General features: G+C 37.3%; 1 protein-coding gene and 1 long non-coding RNA gene across 2 annotated transcripts in view; one reads left to right on the forward strand and one right to left on the reverse strand.

Annotated features, from left to right (window-relative positions):
* The window catches only part of LOC148155521 (uncharacterized), a 33834-nt gene extending 18224 nt beyond the window's left edge, over positions 1 to 15610 (forward strand). Inside the window, exons 2-4 of the mRNA XM_088012622.1 lie at positions 199 to 1135; positions 6337 to 6506; positions 11865 to 15610. Of these exons, the coding sequence (XP_087868748.1) occupies positions 199 to 1135; positions 6337 to 6506; positions 11865 to 13141 (2384 nt within the window). The 3' untranslated portion in view covers positions 13142 to 15610. The remainder of the gene's footprint in view (positions 1 to 198; positions 1136 to 6336; positions 6507 to 11864) is intronic.
* A 500-nt stretch (positions 15611 to 16110) lies between these two features.
* On the reverse strand, positions 16111 to 17267 carry LOC148155523 (uncharacterized). Its single transcript, XR_015765199.1, has 2 exons — positions 16882 to 17267; positions 16111 to 16644 (listed from the first exon to the last, which is right to left on the reverse strand). It is a non-coding gene; the product is annotated as an uncharacterized LOC148155523 (long non-coding RNA).
* Between the last annotated feature and the right edge of the window lie 317 nt (positions 17268 to 17584).

The raw sequence follows: 17584 nt of genomic DNA on the forward strand, positions 1-17584 counted from the left end.
AATATGTTTTTAAAATCCATTAATTTGAGAATTCTCCAAATGTCAGCTGGAGATGTCGACTGATCTGTATCTCTGTCTGCACTCTTGAATTTTCAAGTGTTTTTTTTTTTGTCCATTTCTGTCTTAAACGATGAAGGATTTCTCCCATTTACTTCAGTAAAGGTAATAATTTCTCACTTCCTCTGTTTTCTTCTCCAGATTCCCTGAAGTGTAACGTTTGTAACCAGGAGAGAAGATCCACTGTGGAAAAGGAGGAGTTAGAGCCTCTGCAAGTGAAACAAGAACAGGAAGTTTACTGCAGTCATGGTGAAGAACAGATTGAATTAAAACAGGAGACTGATACCTGCATGGTGGTTCCTGTTGATGAGCAAACAAACCAAACTGAATCAGAACCAAACAGGAACCAAGACATCTTCCAGGAAGCTGCTGAAGCTGAGAACCAGAATCAGGAAAGATGCAAGATTTTCTCATGTGTCATCTGTGAAAAACGTTTCCCTTTCAAATCTGTTTTTGATGCTCACATGAGGATTCACACTGGGGAAAAACCATTTTCATGTGGGAACTGTGGAAAAAGTTTTAGTAACAAATCGTATTTAATTAGTCACCTGCGGACTCACACTGGTGAAAAGCCGTTTTCATGTGGGAACTGTGGAAAAAGTTTTAGACGCAAATGGTCTTTAACTAGTCACAAGAGGATTCACACTGGTGAAAAGCCGTTTTCATGTGGGAACTGTGGAAAAAGTTTTAATCAAAAAGGGTCTTTAATTAGTCACATGAGGATTCACACTGGTGAAAAGTCAGTTTCATGTGTGAACTGTGGAAAATGTTTTAATCGCAAAGATAGTTTAACTCGCCACATGAGGATTCACACTGGTGAAAAGCCGTTTTCATGTGTGAACTGTGGAAATAGTTTTTGTCAAAAAGTTAATTTAACTCGCCACATGAGGATTCACACTGGTGAAAAGCCGTTTTCTTGTGTGAACTGCGGAAAAAGTTTTAGTCAAAGATGTTATTTAATTCGTCACATGAGGAGTCACACAGGTGAAAAGCCGTTTTCATGTGGGAACTGTGGAAAAAGTTTTTGTCAAAAAGTTAATTTAACTCACCACATGAGGATTCACACTGGTGAAAAGCTGTAGAAATATTTTCCATACATGTTCTACAGAGTTTCCCCCAGAAAACTTTCTAAGCCCAGTGGTCGGGGCGTCGAGGCGGTCCACCGTGTTTTTGTATTAAAAGATGTTAAGTTGACAGGAAATGTAAAAATATTACGGTTTAATTATATGCTACAGGAAAAGATCTACAGTGAAATGCTATTTAAACCCACAACTAGTCTAAAAACAACAAATTTGTACTTCTGTTTAATCCATTTAAGTCAGCGGCTCCATCAGCCTCATACAGCCTTGGACCGGCCCTGCATGATGAGGTAATCTGCTGCACTACGCAGAGATGCGCAACAAACGGGAGATTTAATTCAATGCTGCTAATGTGGCTTTAGTAGCTCTTCCTTTTCATGTCTGTTGAGTTTTTAATCGTCACAGAAACTATTCTGGTTGGTCGAGTTTACTACTAAAAATGATAATAAAATAATATAAAATCAACGTGATGTGTGACTCCAAGGAGAGCGCGAAAGCTCCTCATCAGGCTGAACCTGCATGATGAGGTTAGCGCTGCTCGTGATCCACAAGCGCTCTGGCAAACCGGGACCTCAGACATAAACTTTACAGGGAAGACAGACACAGAGCCACACGCTGGGCAGCGTGTTGAGATGTAAACATCGCATATAATTGTTCGTTCACAAAGATAAATCATTCTCACAGCTCCACAACGCGCCTCTGAATTCGCTACAAGTTATTCCTGCGCTTCACACTGAGCTGTGCAACCAGAGCTAACGTGGCGGGTTTCAAACTCTTACCTAGAGTTCTCCAAAGGATCGTAATTCCTCACAGTAGGTTGATGTAAATATCCATACAGGTCAGCCTGTGTCCAGTTTGAGTGAAAGGAGGCGCGCGCGATCCCACTGAGGTAAAGCAGCGGTAGCGCGAGGCAAACGCAGAGGCGCCAGCTGTGTGATTAGTCTGCACGCTGCCGGGTTTAAATGCATAAACTATAAACCTATCCTTTAGGAATAAATATGCTCTGCTAGTGAAATGCTAAGAGTAAAAGAGACGCTTGCAGGCTGGCTTTAAAAAGAAAAAAATATATATATATTTTTTTTTCCTAGAAACGTAAACAAGCGACGCTTAGCCTGGCGGCGGGGCTAGTAAAGCATGGCGGGCTGCCAGGCTTATAATACACTGGGGGAAACCCTGTCCTATGTTGAGGTTCTCTAGAATTGATTTGGTTAAAAACTAGAATGAAAGATGGAGGCGTTTCATGTCTATAAAGCTGAGAATTGTTGTTTGTTAAATGTGATCATTTGGATCTTCACATTTGGATACATAGAGATGTGTAACCATGACACATTTTAATCGCACCTATGCTTTTTTTTTTCTGGCATATTCTGTATAATAAAACAATAATGATAAACTGTATGTTGTTGTATTAACATTCTGTTTGTGTTAAACTATATGTTGTGTGTGTACAACGTGAAGAGCAGAGGGCTCAGCACACAGCCCTGAGGAGAACCAGTACTGATGCTGATAGATGAGGTTTTGTGGTCCACTGACTATTTCATGCATTAACAGAGTTTGACTGGACATGGACTCCCTTCCAGAACATTCTCACAAGATTGGACTTGAGGGATTAATTTGTATTCTTTACAATAGTTTTTTTTTATTTTTTGTAGTTTTTAAATCAAAATAGAATGTACAGAATGGTTGAGAGTTTTCAATAAATATATGTAAAAAAAAGTATTTCTGATAGTTTTGTCTTTAAAGTAAAATAAGATTAAAACTGATTTCAATTCTTTCAAATTATATTAACCAGTTTTACTCTAATTAAAATCTTTTCAAATTAAATGAAATGCATTTGTACTTTAAAAAATGCAAGATTCACCACAAACTAATTTTCATGCATTGATTACAGTTATTTTCAATTTGATTTTTTCTCCAGCTGTAATATTTTGCTCTTTTCTGCTGCAGCTGTTAGATTACAGTTTTTTATGTTGAAACTGTGTATTTATATGTATTTTAGAAATAAAAGTGTAACATCTCATTTAACAATAAAAGTTTCGAGTTGTCCTGTAGTGTTTGTTAAGCCTTATACTTGAACCCAGTAGATGGTGGCACCACACCTGTACTGGTTGTAGCCACTGTGGTTCCTGTAACTGATGGGTTGCTGGTTCAAACTCCCCACATCCTTCTCAGTTGTAGAATCCTTGAGCAAGGCACCAAACCTGCCTTGTCTGCTGGTAGGAGTCTGATGGCACCGATTGTGTAGCAGCTTCTGTTAGTCTGCCCCAGGGCAGCTGTGGCCAGGGGCGCCGCCAGGAATCTTGGGCCCCCTGAGGAAAAAAGCATCTACCTTCACCGAGAGCAAAATGTATTGATATTGGGTTTTATCTGGCACAACCGGCCCTTTAAGAACATTCAGATTTTTAATATGGCCCAAAATGAAAATAAGTTAAATGAATTGAAAGGTAAATCAGAACAAAACAAATGTTATAAGTTGATTAAAGACAACAAAGTCGTGAAGGGAGGATTTTAAGTTGTAGTTTTAGGAACTAACAATACCTTAAAAAACCACGGTGAACAACATCACATCTGACCAGGTGATGATTTTTGTGAGGGTTTGTTCAGCTGAAATTCAGTTTAGACACGTGATAAAAAACTTGAGATTATTAAATAAAATTCCTTTCAGTAATCACCTGTCTGTAATTCTTTTTTTTTTTTTTAGTATTAGGCCTGTCGCAATAAACAATAAATCAATTAATTGCATGATAAATGAAAATTATCGACCTCATTTTAATTGATCGGCTTTATCGTTTCTTCCTGCCCTTTCCTCTTTCTGTTGATGACACTGAATGAAAAAATGGTCAACTCCGGTGCTCTCCACTGACCCTCCCTTCCTCATTTCCTTTGCTTAAGGGAGGAGTGAACTATTGCTAGTTTTCCTGGTGGGAACTTTGGATGATTGGAATCAACAGAGATGTACCAGTGGGACTTTAGGGCAGATTAAAATTTTAAAGTTTACCCAATCTAAAGCATTTTGTCTTTATCTGAACTGCCTCCCATATCTCAAATTTCCTGAATGATTTGTAAACATAATGCTCCTTTACACCTCACTCCCTTCCTGACGACATCCGTGCGACTGTGGAGCAGAGCACCTCCAACGACTTGCTCTTAGATAAGACCATCATATCAGAGACTGGTTCCTGGGAGAGCTGGCTGTACAGGGTTCACAGACTAATTGCATCCACACTCCAAATCAACAGATAAATGCACTTTGTAATTGTGACCGCCTTTCATTGGCTCCATGTCTGTGCCTTATCCTGCATATGTGCCAGATCCTTCCCGATGTTGTCATTTTATACTACTTACTCTTATTCTTATTGGTTAGAACAAACCAAATATTAATCAGCTGCTGAAGCTGAGAACCAAAATCAGGAAATAAGAAAACCTTTCTTATGTGTGACCGGTAAAAAGCATTTTGCTGTCAAATATGGTTTTGATGCTCACATGAGGATTCATATTGGCGAAAAGCCATTTTCATGCATGAACTGTGAAAAAAGTTAGTCACAAACAAGCGTTTAACTCAGCAGCACATGATGATTCACACAGGTGAAAAGCTCTAGAACTATTTTCCATATATGTCCTATGTTGAGGTTCATCATAAAAGTCATTTAGATGAAAACTGAATGGCTTTCTTGTCTATAAAGTGGGAAAATTGTTTAACTTTCAAATTTGTTAAATGTGATCATTTGGATCGTTTGAGGGCAGCTGTCGCTACTTTCAGTAGTTTAAGTGCTAATGGGTGAATGACTAAAGTACAGGCCATTTTATAACTAGGCAATACTTTCAGTAGCCCATTTCTTTGTTTACAAAGAAATACTTTGGGGAAACTTTGCAGTTTCCCCAAAGTAAACTGTACTTTACTATAGAACCATCTATAGTGTAAATCCGTTCAACTGCAGGATTTACACTATAGATGTTTCTGGTGCTGTTTTTTTTTTTTTTCTTTTTTTTTTACAGTGCTAGAAAAACCAGCACACCCCCCGTACAGATTTCCAAACAGGTCTCCTCAGAGAAACATATAAACACCCTTATGACCAAATTTAATTGTTGGACTGATTTATGATCCTAATAAATGACTGCTTTTTAATTCCCGGTGACCAGATGTCCCCCCCTAAAATAAACAATCCTTTGACCTCTGTTGGTCCCCTTTGTGACACTTGGTTTTGGTAAACTCCTTCCGACCTTCATGAGTTTTGAGAAGAATACAATTAAAGTTTGAAAACAATAAGTGATAGATAATCACTAACCAGAATATTACATAATGTACAATATAGTATATTTAAATATTATATACTATATTGACTTTAACTATATGTCTCAGGAGAGAGTTCAGCAATAAACATTATGTTTGCAGGTGGCCCTCCCCTACTCACCACACCATTTGTGTGTCTGTGCGTGTAGGGGGCAGTCATGAGGGGGCGGGGGGAAGGAGAAGCCCCCGTCTACTAGTCAGTGCTTACTACATGTTTGTGATTTCCTTCATCCATTCAAAAAAAAAAAAACTGAATCTATTAGAGTTAAACTCTCATAGACTTTTTTCTGTAACACTTGCAAGTGTGATACATTTCGGTAAATGTTCCTCATTTGTATGTGTATTTCTTAAGAATATGTGACTGGTAGTAAACAGGTCTACGTGAGGTTACTCAAATTTAGCTTTCTACAGTTAAAGTGAAAGACAACCTGTAACATCAGTCCCTTTCCAGAATTTGTCCTCACATCGTTGTGGGAATGGTCCTTATCTGGTGTAGTGAAGAAACTGTGAAACATGTTGCGGGATATAGGAGATACGAATCAGAAGACAATGTTAACTTTGGATTTGTGGAAAACTGGAATATTAATATTGTATTTGTTTAATTTAGATAAAATGGAAGAAAAGATTTTACGTTTTTCAAAGAGAACTGGCACTGTATGAGAAATCTTTAGATGTGATGATCGTATGATCCACAAGGTGGCGGTAATGCAAGACATGAATGCCGACAGTCATAAAATCACAAAGAAGAAGAGGAAGAGAAGAACCACACTCCAGTATGGTAGGTGGCGGTAAATGCACCTTGGATGCCAGCCGCCAATAAAAATCAAAGGAAGAAGAAGAAGAAGAAGAAGAAGAAGACAAAGAGGACGGCACATGGTCTGTTTTGTTGAATGTTCCAGTGTTTCTCTAAAAATATCTTCAGTCCAGCTTAAACGATTTTATGTACAAGCAGTTTGCTGCTGCTGAAGAAACATTCAGAGAGTTTAAAGAAATCACCGTCAAGTCGGAAGAAGAGATGGATGATCAGCGCAGACTGCTGGATTTCTCCCGGACTCCCCGGATAATCTTACACCGGATAGGTAGGAAACACCAGCATTTGGATGAAGGTTAAGGTCTAAATATCTGAAACTGAATGTTCTTTTCCCGTATAAATGTTTTTTCAATAGGTAAATGAAAGCAGACATCACAATTATGCATTGAGAATGGCTTATTTATGTAGAGAGAAAATGTCCTTTTTTTATGGCTCTCCTTTAACTACTGAGTTACTTTTTAAAGCAGGAGAAATATGAACAATGCAGCGCAAGTTTAGTAAAGCAAGTGTAACCGGAGTGTAGATGTCGAGTTCCATTTTCTGGTTTTCTACTACTTATCTCCTTTGCCTTCCAAAATCTCGCAATAGTTTATATACATATATATATATATATATATATATATTTGAGAATGGTCCTGTTTTATTATACAGGCCAGGTTTGATGGTGAGCTGAAGATTCAGGCCTAAGAACCTAAAAGGATTTCACCTGTGGTGCCGAAAGATTTGGTGTCCCCACCAGGCTGGTGGGAGACTTCTTGCAGCCCATGAACAAAACTGTTCCCACTCTGATCTGACTTCTGTCAGCCTAGAAACTGCATCAAGCCCTTTAACCAACCCGCCTGACCCCGTTGAACCACCCCAGTTCCGGGGGTTTATAAACTGAATGGTGTGGCTTATTGCTGGAACTATGAAACTGATTTATGTTTCTTTGATTTGTTAGTGTGGCACCCGAGTGGTGTACCAACTAAATAACTGCAGGAGTTGTGATGAGCACTGAGAAAGCACGCGCGTAGCAAACACGCGCTTGTTCGGAGCGCTTATCTGGGGAACTACGGACACCGTGAAAGCTCAAACAACATGTTTCGGAAAAGTTGTCACTTTCTTCACGTTTTTGCGGGAAACTAATACTAACAATAATAAATAGTAGTAATTGTAAATAGATATATGTCACTTATTATAATTATTATAAGACATTATATATATATATATATATATATATATATATATGTATATATATATACACACACATCACAATAGGAAAATATATATATATTTTTTTTCCTATTGTGATGTGTGTGTGTATATATATATATATGTATATATATATATATATATATATATATATATATATATATATATATATATTTGAGAATGGTCCTGTTTTATTATACAGGCCAGGTTTGATGGTGAGCTGAAGATTCAGGCCTAAGAACATAAAAGGATTTCACCTGTGGTGCCGAAAGATTTGGTTTCCCCACCAGGCTGGTGGGAGACTTCTTGCAGCCCATGAACAAAACTGTTCCCACTCTGATCTGACTTCTGTCAGCCTAGAAACTGCACCAAGCGCTTTAACCAACCCGCCTGACCCCGTTGAACCACCCCAGTTCCGGGGGTTTAGTAGTGTGGCTTGTTCCTGGAACTATGAAACTGATTGATTATTTTTCTTTGATTTGTTAATTTAATTGTTTTCGTTGTGTATTTTTTTGTATTTGATTTGGCCATTTGAATGTTTTTTTTTCCTATTGTGATGTACATATGCATATAATTATTCACTGTGAATACAAGGCACCCACATTGGCAAACTTCTAGTCTGTCTACTCCTTCATGAGTCGTATCTTGAGTTCTGAGAACTAGCCCATTGACCCTGTTGGTCATAATCTATTTTCAACTATTTAGAATAGAGATGTGCCGATCAGGTTTTTTCCTCCCGATACCAATACCAATCACCCATGAGGGCCGATCACCGATACCGATCACATAATTATTTTATTTTATTTTTTTTATCATAAACACTACCGGTTACATTATGTGGGAAAGGGAACCATGAATTTACCTTAATTTAGACAAAAACTTGTTAATAACTTTTTTCAAGAAGAAAACTAAACAAAACAGGCACTGTGCAAATTGTACTGCTATTGGTAATACTATCTTTAACAGACTGATAACATATGAAGGCTCTGAAGAGGCTAAATAATGCAAAGAGCCAAAATAAAACCTCTCAACATTGCCAAAAAAATTCAAGTATAAAACTTAACATTCAAAGGCAAAAACAGGTTCCATTACAATAAACAATCCAGAGTTACTGAATGAAAACTTCCTGATAGCATGGCGGCTAGCTGATTACTGCTAGCTCTGATTGGCTGTTTCTGACTGAGCGGAGTAATTATGTAGATCAGGGAGGAGATCGATTATTTTTTTTAGAGATCATCTGTCTCATGTTACGTATGTAAAATTTATTTTTTTAGGTTAGATGCTGCAGCTTTAAGCAGAGGTTCGGTGTGAGAGTCACTACCAGGTGGAGCAGAAGCGAAGCTCCGTCTGTCAAATATTACTACCTGTAGCAGCGGTTCAACAGGAGAGCAGAACCAGCGTCTTACATCGCAGCTCGATTACTTAAATAATTTTGCGGGTTATTTGTTTAGTTTTCTGACCGTCATGCTAATCCGGGTGAGTGTTTGTAGCTGTGCGCTGCTTTACCTGCTATCTGATCCTCCATATGTCTTTTTTACTGCAGTGAGCCTCGATGTAGCCAAACTCCGTCAAGTATGGCACTGTTTTTATGTCGTACTCGTATTAGCTTCGTTGTGTTGATGCATTTTGATGTTGTTCAATTTTCCGCCGCAACACGCAAACTTCCCCATTCACTCAGTGCGTTATAGTTACACATCGCTTAGGATTTGTGGCTGCGCGTTTGTGCAGTGTGAAGGAAAGAGGAGACCAGCTGCACAGGCAGGCTGCGAAATGAGGTGATCGGTATCGGCAACAAGAGACAATGATCACCGATCATGAACTTTTTCACGAAAATCGGCCCGATTATGATCGGTGACCGATCGATCGGCACACCTCTAAATATAATCAGTGATTCTTGAGAATAGGGACAAAATGGGTTTTAATTTTCCCATATTTTTTTTTAATTATTTCTCAACCTTATGTATGCAAATATGACAAATAATGTTTAGAAAATATGAAGATGCTAAGGTACAGGCTCCCAGTTGCGAATTTTTTTTAAAAAATTACATTTTTAATCGACCTGACCCAAAACTTTGTCATCACCATCTGACAAAAATAAATCTAAAATGATTTTTAAAATACCCCATTAGTGATATTTTTACTCAATTTACAGACAAATGCTTCTCAAGAAATAAAATAAATATTATTTAAAACAAAAAACAAGAAAAAGTCCATCTGATGGAGTTGACAGTGCATGACGGAGTTGACACAGAACTGAAGGTGGTGACAAACTAGTGAGTAAAATGAAAAACTTGGTACATGTGAAGTAATGCAATTCATGTAAAATACATTAAAATGAATTAGTTGCACAATTAAGTGAGATTTGACAACAATTTCACTGAAAGAGTCAGAAAAACTCTGACGGAGTTGACATCTGACGGAGTTGACGAAATGCCAAACTACCTCAATTTATATGATGTTATTCTGAAGGAGGCCATATTGTAGCTCGTCAGGTCCATGAAATCTTTACATTATACCAAAATTAAGCTTTTATTTCACAAAATTTCATCAAAGTTTTGTAAATTGTCAGTTATGGAGTTGACACATCATGGTTGTGACAAACAACTTAGGAATAAAACAGAAGAAAAAACTAAAGAATAACTTAAGCTAACCGGAGCTAACTAGCCCTCCTAGCAAAGGAAGAGAAAAGACAACGTCATGGGGTCCTCAGAAGTTCTGGTGCCCCCCAATAATGCCTGATTTTTTTACATTCTTTTCATTTCTGACGGTGTTGACAAAAACTAAGGACAAATTTCAACGGAGTTGGAAAATATCTAAAAATTATTTTTAATTCAATTTATCGATACTTTTATAATTATTTATATGTCTACTTATACTTAATTGTCATAATATATAATTTTAGTATTTCTTTAATTGTTTTAAACTATAAGAATGTGTTGAGTTCTGCTCCTGGACAAGGGCTTTTACAGGCATCATCCACCGACTACAATGTTTAAAATAAAAAAATATTCAGCAATAAAAAGAAAAATATACATTGTTGTGCTCACATGACCCAGGTTAGTTTAGTTAGATATTTGAAAAAAATATATCTTGTGTATATTTTATTCAAATTTCATGCTTTATCCATAGGACCTGTTTTGTCCCTATTCTCAAGAATCACTGAGTATACTGTTGTTTACGCAGATATGGTACACAAGCAACATAAACTAAAAATAGCGGCGTTAGTAGTGTAATAGAAAATTGTATAATGTGCTTTAAGATTGTGTCTGATAAGATCATGTGTCTGCATGATCTTATCATGAGATGGGTGGGTCTCCTGCTCTCTTATAACCCTTTCAAGCATGAATTTTGATCCTTTGTGTCAGGATTTTTTATCCATTTTTATTAAGGCATAAAAGAGGTAGGAAAAATTTTTGTAAAGAAAATATATTATTTTCTTAGGTGATCAATTGTAATTTTCTTCTAATACAAAGTTGTTATTTGAAAAATACATCAGTAGTATTGTTCCTTAAGGGTTATCTGTTGTCACAATATTTTTGTTTTTTACCTGCCAGAGTCGTCTACAGTAGAAGGAGGGACCGGGTCGGTTGGCATGTTTTTTTTTTTTTTTTTGTCTGTCGGCCATATTGGATTTAATAAAAATAATTTCTTGCATTTGCCAGTAGTTGAGTGTATTTTATGATGCATTAGTGTCCACTTCAGTGGTCATTTAAAACATAAAAATCCACAAGAAGCACAAGAAAATGGCTTTTAGGTAGCTGTCCACTGTAGTGACCGCTATGCAGGAAAGGGATAAACTTCCACAGTATCATGTAACAGCAGGGGGTGTCTGTGACCCAGGAAACAAGCTGGGAGTTCCTCAGTGCTTCATGAAGCTTCATCTCACCATCACTACTTTTCATTGTTTCCTCTCCTGCTCTGGTCAAAACCCACAGGCCCAACCCAGTGCATGCTGGTCCAATACCAGTTCCTATACTTACAGAAAACTGACCCACAGTTCTTCCTGTCTAACTTAGAAAAGTAAATAAAGGAACAAAAACTAAGCAACTATCAACTTTCAAATAAACTTATGTTTGTAAATAAACCCCAAAGATATAAAGTGGACTAAAATAAAATTTTAATACAAGTCAAAATAATAAAAATAAACAATAGCTCCAAATATTGTCTTGAAATAATATAATTTACTGTTAAATATTAACAATAATCCCTACTGCAATTAATCTTGTAATAAATATGTTTTTAAAATCCATTAATTTGATAATTCTCCAAATGTCAGCTGGAGATGTCGACTGATCTGTATCTCTGTCTTCACTCTTGAATTTTCAAGTGTTTTTTTTTTTTTTTTTTGTCCATTTCTGTCTTAAACGATGAAGGATTTCTCCCATTTACTTCAGTAAAGGTAATAATTTCTCATTTCCTCTGTTTTCTTCTCCAGATTCCCTGAAGTGTAACGTTTGTAACCAGGAGAGAAGATCCACTGTGGAAAAGGAGGAGTTAGAGCCTCTGCAAGTGAAACAAGAACAGGAAGTTTACTGCAGTCAGGGTGAAGAACAGATTGAATTAAAACAGGAGACTGATACCTGCATGGTGGTTCCTGTTGATGAGCAAACAAACCAAACTGAATCAGAACCAAACAGGAACCAAGACATCTTCCAGGAAGCTGCTGAAGCTGAGAACCAGAATCAGGAAAGATGCAAGACTTTCTCATGTGTCATCTGTGAAAAACGTTTCCCTTTCAAATCTGTTTTTGATGCTCACATGAGGATTCACACTGGGGAAAAACCATTTTCATGTGTGAACTGTGGAAAAAGTTTTAGTCTAAAACAGGATTTAGTTACGCACATGAGAATTCACACTGGTGAAAAGCCGTTTTCATGTGGGAACTGTGGAAAAAGTTTTAGTCGTAAATCGTCTTTAACTAGTCACATGAGAATTCACACTGGTGAAAAGCCATTTTCATGTGGGAACTGTGGAAAAAGTTTTAGTCTAAAACAGGATTTAGTTACGCACATGAGAATTCACACTGGTGAAAAGCCGTTTTCATGTGGGAACTGTGGAAAAAGTTTTAGTCAAAAAGGGTCTTTAATTAGTCACATGAGAATTCACACTGGTGAAAAGTCATTTTCATGTGTGAACTGTGGAAAATGTTTTAATCACAAAACTAGTTTAACTCACCACATGAGGATTCACACTGGTGAAAAGCCGTTTTCATGTGGAAATTGTGGAAAAAGTTTTAGTCTAAAACAGGATTTAGTTACGCACATGAGGATTCACACTGGTGAAAAGCCGTTTTCATGTGGGAACTGTGGAAAAAGTTTTAGTCAAAAAGGGTCTTTAATTAGTCACATGAGAATTCACACTGGTGAAAAGTCATTTTCATGTGTGAACTGTGGAAAATGTTTTAATCACAAAACTAGTTTAACTCACCACATGAGGATTCACACTGGTGAAAAGCCGTTTTCATGTGGAAATTGTGGAAAAAGTTTTAGTCTAAAACAGGATTTAGTTACGCACATGAGGATTCACACTGGTGAAAAGCCGTTTTCTTGTGTGAACTGTGGAAAAAGTTTTAGTCAAAGATGTTCTTTAATTCGTCACATGAGGAGTCACACAGGTGAAAAGCCGTTTTCATGTGGGAACTGTGGAAAAAGTTTTTGTGAAAAAGTTAGTTTAACTCACCACATGAGGATTCACACTGGTGAAAAGTTGTAGAAATATTTTCCATACATGTTCTTCAGAGTTTCCCCCAGAAACCTAGAATGAAAGATGGAGGCGTTTCATGTCTATAAAGCTGAGAATTGTTGTGTTTGTTAAATGTGATCATTTGGATCTTCACATTTGGATACATAGAGATGTGTGACCATGACACATTTTAATTCACAGATGCTTTGTGGGGGTTTTTCTGGCATATTCTGTATAAAAAAAACAATAATGATAAACTGTATGTTGTTGTATTAACATTCTGTTTGTGTTAAACTATATGTTGTGTGTGTACAACGTGAAGAGCAGAGGGCTCAGCACACAGCCCTGAGGAGAGCCAGTACTGATGCTGATAGATGAAGTTTTGTGGCCCACTGACTATTTCATGCATTAACAGAGTTTGACTGGACATGGACTCCCTTCCAGAACATTCTCACAAGATTGGACTTGAGGGATTAATTTGTATTCTTTACAATAGTTTTTTTTTCTTTTTTGTAGTTTTAAAATCAAAATAGAATGTACAGAATGGTTGAGAGTTTTCAATAAATATATGTAAGAAAAAGTATTTCTGATAGTTTTGTCTTTAAAGTAAAATAAGATTAAAACTGATTTCATTTCTTTCAAATTATATTAACCAGTTTTACTCTAATTAAAATCTTTTGAAATTAAATAAAATGCATTTGTACTTTAAAAAAATGCAAGATTCACCACAAACTAATTTTCATGCATTGATTACAGTTATTTTCAATTAGCTTTTTTCTCCAGCTGTAATATTTTGCTCTTTTCTGCTGCAGCTGTTAGATTACAGTTTTTTATGTTGAAACTATGTGTATTTATATGTATTTTAGGAAAATAAAAGTGTAACATTTCATTTAACAATAAAAGTTTTGAGTTGTCCTGTAGTGTATGTTAAGCCTTATACTTGAACCCAGTAGATGGTGGCACCACACCTGTACTGGTTGTAGCCACTGTGGTTCCTGTAACTGATGGGTTGCTGGTTCAAACTCCCCACATCCTTCTCAGTTGTAGAATCCTTGAGCAAGGCACCAAACCTGCCTTGTCTGCTGGTAGGAGTCTGATGGCACCGATTGTGTAGCAGCTTCTGTTAGTCTGCCCCAGGGCAGCTGTGGCTACAATGTAGCTCACCACCATCAACTTGAAAGCACTTTGGCATTCTCTGCACTAGAAAAATCGCTTAATTTACACTTGACTATACATTTGCATTTTGTCTTTTTGTTTTTTTTAATTTTTTTATTAAACTTATCCTGTCTGGCAGGAAGAAGAAAGTGCAGAGAAAAGAAAGGTGAGAAGAAAGTTTTGTAGATGCACTCTCTACACCCAACTTGATATAAAGGTGATCACAGAGAGGGGGAGCCAGAGACCTAATCTGATAGACAGACCAGGCACATAGAGACAAAATGTTCCCATTCTCATGTGTACACCCAGACATTAAAACCCACTCATCCAATGTCAAAACAAACAAAAATGGACACCATGCACCCACTGGCACCCACACAGAGCTCCAACAACCAACCAGAACCAGGACCAACAGTTTCGGAATCATTCAAACTAAATCCTATCCCAAGTCGCAAACCCAGCACGCCAGCCAAAGGATCCACCTAGTCCCTATAGAGCTTTGGAGTTGACGTCACAGGATATGACGTTTTCGTCGCTCGGCGCCATGTCTGGGGTCCACAGACCAAAACAAACTATTCAGAACACCGGTGTTTTCATTGTGTTACCGACCGCAGTGAAGTTGTTTTCAAGTTGGATACTGGATAAACCGAGCTCCACGGAGTAAGAGACGTTCAGCTCAAGGTTGATCCGATTTATGAACGCTAATTTCGGCCAGCTGTTCTTAAGTCTCTCCACAAGCGCTCGGAGTTTCACATTGCTGCTGTCAATTTCCGAACACTCCTGTGCATAAATGCTTTGTCTTGTGACCAACTGATACCAAAAAGTGGACATTCATGCTATTACACGAGGCACACTATCCTCTATTAAAATTTTAAGTCATATTCAATAATTTTAATATTAAATGTTTTCTTCAGTAGCTTCCAAATTGTGTCCCATTAACTCAATCTGCTTGAAATTGTTCTACTAGATTGTATAGATGAGGCACACTCACCTTTATTACATTTGAACACCTTTTATATATTTTTTAGCTATTTCTGCAGTCAAAATTTTTTATTTTTCTTAGCTTGTAGGTCATGTAACCTATTAACTCAAAATCTGTGTACAATTATTCTATTAAACTATAGATTAGGCATATTTTTATTCCATTTTGACCCTTTTAACCAGAATTATATTTAAAAAAAAAGAAAATTCATAAAATGTATTACCTCAGATGATCATCACTTGTTACCCGTAATGTTCAATTGCATAAAATTCTAGGCCAGGATCTATGTCATTACATGTTCACTTACCTGAAATATGTTAAATACAACAAATATTTATTAAAGTGTGGTCTATTTCATAAAATTTGTCACCTTTATTGTTTAATTACACATTAAATGTTTAAAGATGGGCTCTTTCATCTGGTTTGTGTCATGATGTGGCGGTGGACACAAATGCAGCAGGCAGTGGACTTACTTTATGTGGATGTAGAAACAAGGCTGATCTAACAATAAGAACTAAGGAACACAGTGCAAGAGAAACTAGAAGATCTAAACAAAGAAATAACCCAACTAGAATGACACAGAAAGATACAGACTCAGACCTGGAACAATAACTGAACCTATGGTGATCAAATTAAGAAATAAACATTACTAGAAACCCTGCAGGGAGGCTGAAATAAGAAATAACTAGAAGGATAAAATAGAATAGTCATTAAAGAAGGCTTGACATGGACTCAGACAAACAAGGAAAAGCAATATTATTCTAACTACACTAAATACCATGAACCACTTAAGTGAATTGAAACACAAAGTTAATAAAATGAAAAGCAAAACAAACCCAAAAACCCAGTGTCTTGACAGATGTCTGATTATATAATTGTTTACTTTAATCACATAAAATATTTATTTAAAAATATAATCTCATTACATGTATGTTTATTACCTGAATATTTAAATATCAAATTGTTACTTAAAATGTGATTCTTTTCTTCACGTTTACATGCAACTTGAAGTGCTTGAATCAAACGATTCATGAATGTTTAATACATTAAATTATTAAATGAGAGAAAACAGCCACTTCCAACTGTATTTCAACACAAATGGTTCCTGTTCCTCTTCAGAGTCTGCAGCCTTGCTGAGCTCCTCTCCTGGGGTTCCTTCCTCCTCAGCCTCTCCAACTTGCTCCTCTTCTGTTGCCTCTGCTACTGTGTTTTCATTATTTACCTCTTCTGGGGTAAATAATGAAATCAGTCTCAGTAACCTGTTGATGGTTTTGCTGTATCGCCTCTTTAATTGACGCCCATGTCGGTCCGATGTTGTGGCGTTTACCTCAGTGACCCACATTCAGCACTGGAACCCAGTCAGGATTGAGCTCATCCATTTCATACGTCGGTTTGCCTTTAAGAGGACATATCAGAACACATCGCTATTAAAGCTGTACATTTGATAACACTAGTAAAATAGTTTACTTCACAATAATGTAATAACCTCGATGTCCACTGACAAAACTCGGACTATGATACATAAACAATATTAGCCCGAGCTAAACAACAGAAACTGAACGTAAGAACACTCGGACAAAATCATAGAACAACATTATGACACAAAACCAACAAAGCAAATTTAGACACTCACCAGAAAGGAAATGTCTGGAGGAAACTTGTAGGTATCTGGGGATTTTGGAGAACGTGATATCAAGACGTGTCACCGCTGATACCAGGACATTCGTCTTCTTTTCGTTAGCACCGATAGCTTAGCCTCCTCACGTTGTTTCCAAGCAGGATAATAGTGAAACCAAAGTCCGTCTTATATCCTTTTACCGTTTCAGTCGTGTGATCGGACATTACAGACAATAACGTAGCAAGTTCGTACCATAGCTAAATTATTTTAAGTAACTTGGATTGAAAAAATCTGCGAGACTGTTTTTTTTATACTGCGAGACTGTTGTCTATGGACCCCTAAGATGGCGCTGATACCCCTCCGACTAGAGCAGTGACGTCACGCTCCAAAGCTCTATGAAGAACATGGGTAGCCACAGCGCACCGGTTGACCGGTTGAGAGAATCCCAACCCAAGAGAGGACCAACCAGCCAGCTCAGCACAACATCCAGAACAAGAATACCACCCCACAGCCGTGAATCCCAGCACCAGTCTGTGGCCACAAATAGGCTAGCAAAGCAATAAATCACACCCCATACCAACACCAAGATAGACAGACAGCAAACGATACCAGACCCAAAGGGTTGTTTTTCTAACTTAAGAATATTGTGGAGCTCCCTTAAAAGCTGCTGTGTTGCATGCGTGATGTGCCTCAGGCCTGTTAAGCTGCTGAACGGAGG

The sequence above is a fragment of the Poecilia mexicana genome, unplaced genomic scaffold (genome assembly GCF_051168715.1).
Source record: "Poecilia mexicana isolate PSO_F unplaced genomic scaffold, ASM5116871v1 scaffold_14, whole genome shotgun sequence".
NCBI classification, from domain to species: Eukaryota; Metazoa; Chordata; class Actinopteri; order Cyprinodontiformes; family Poeciliidae; genus Poecilia; species Poecilia mexicana.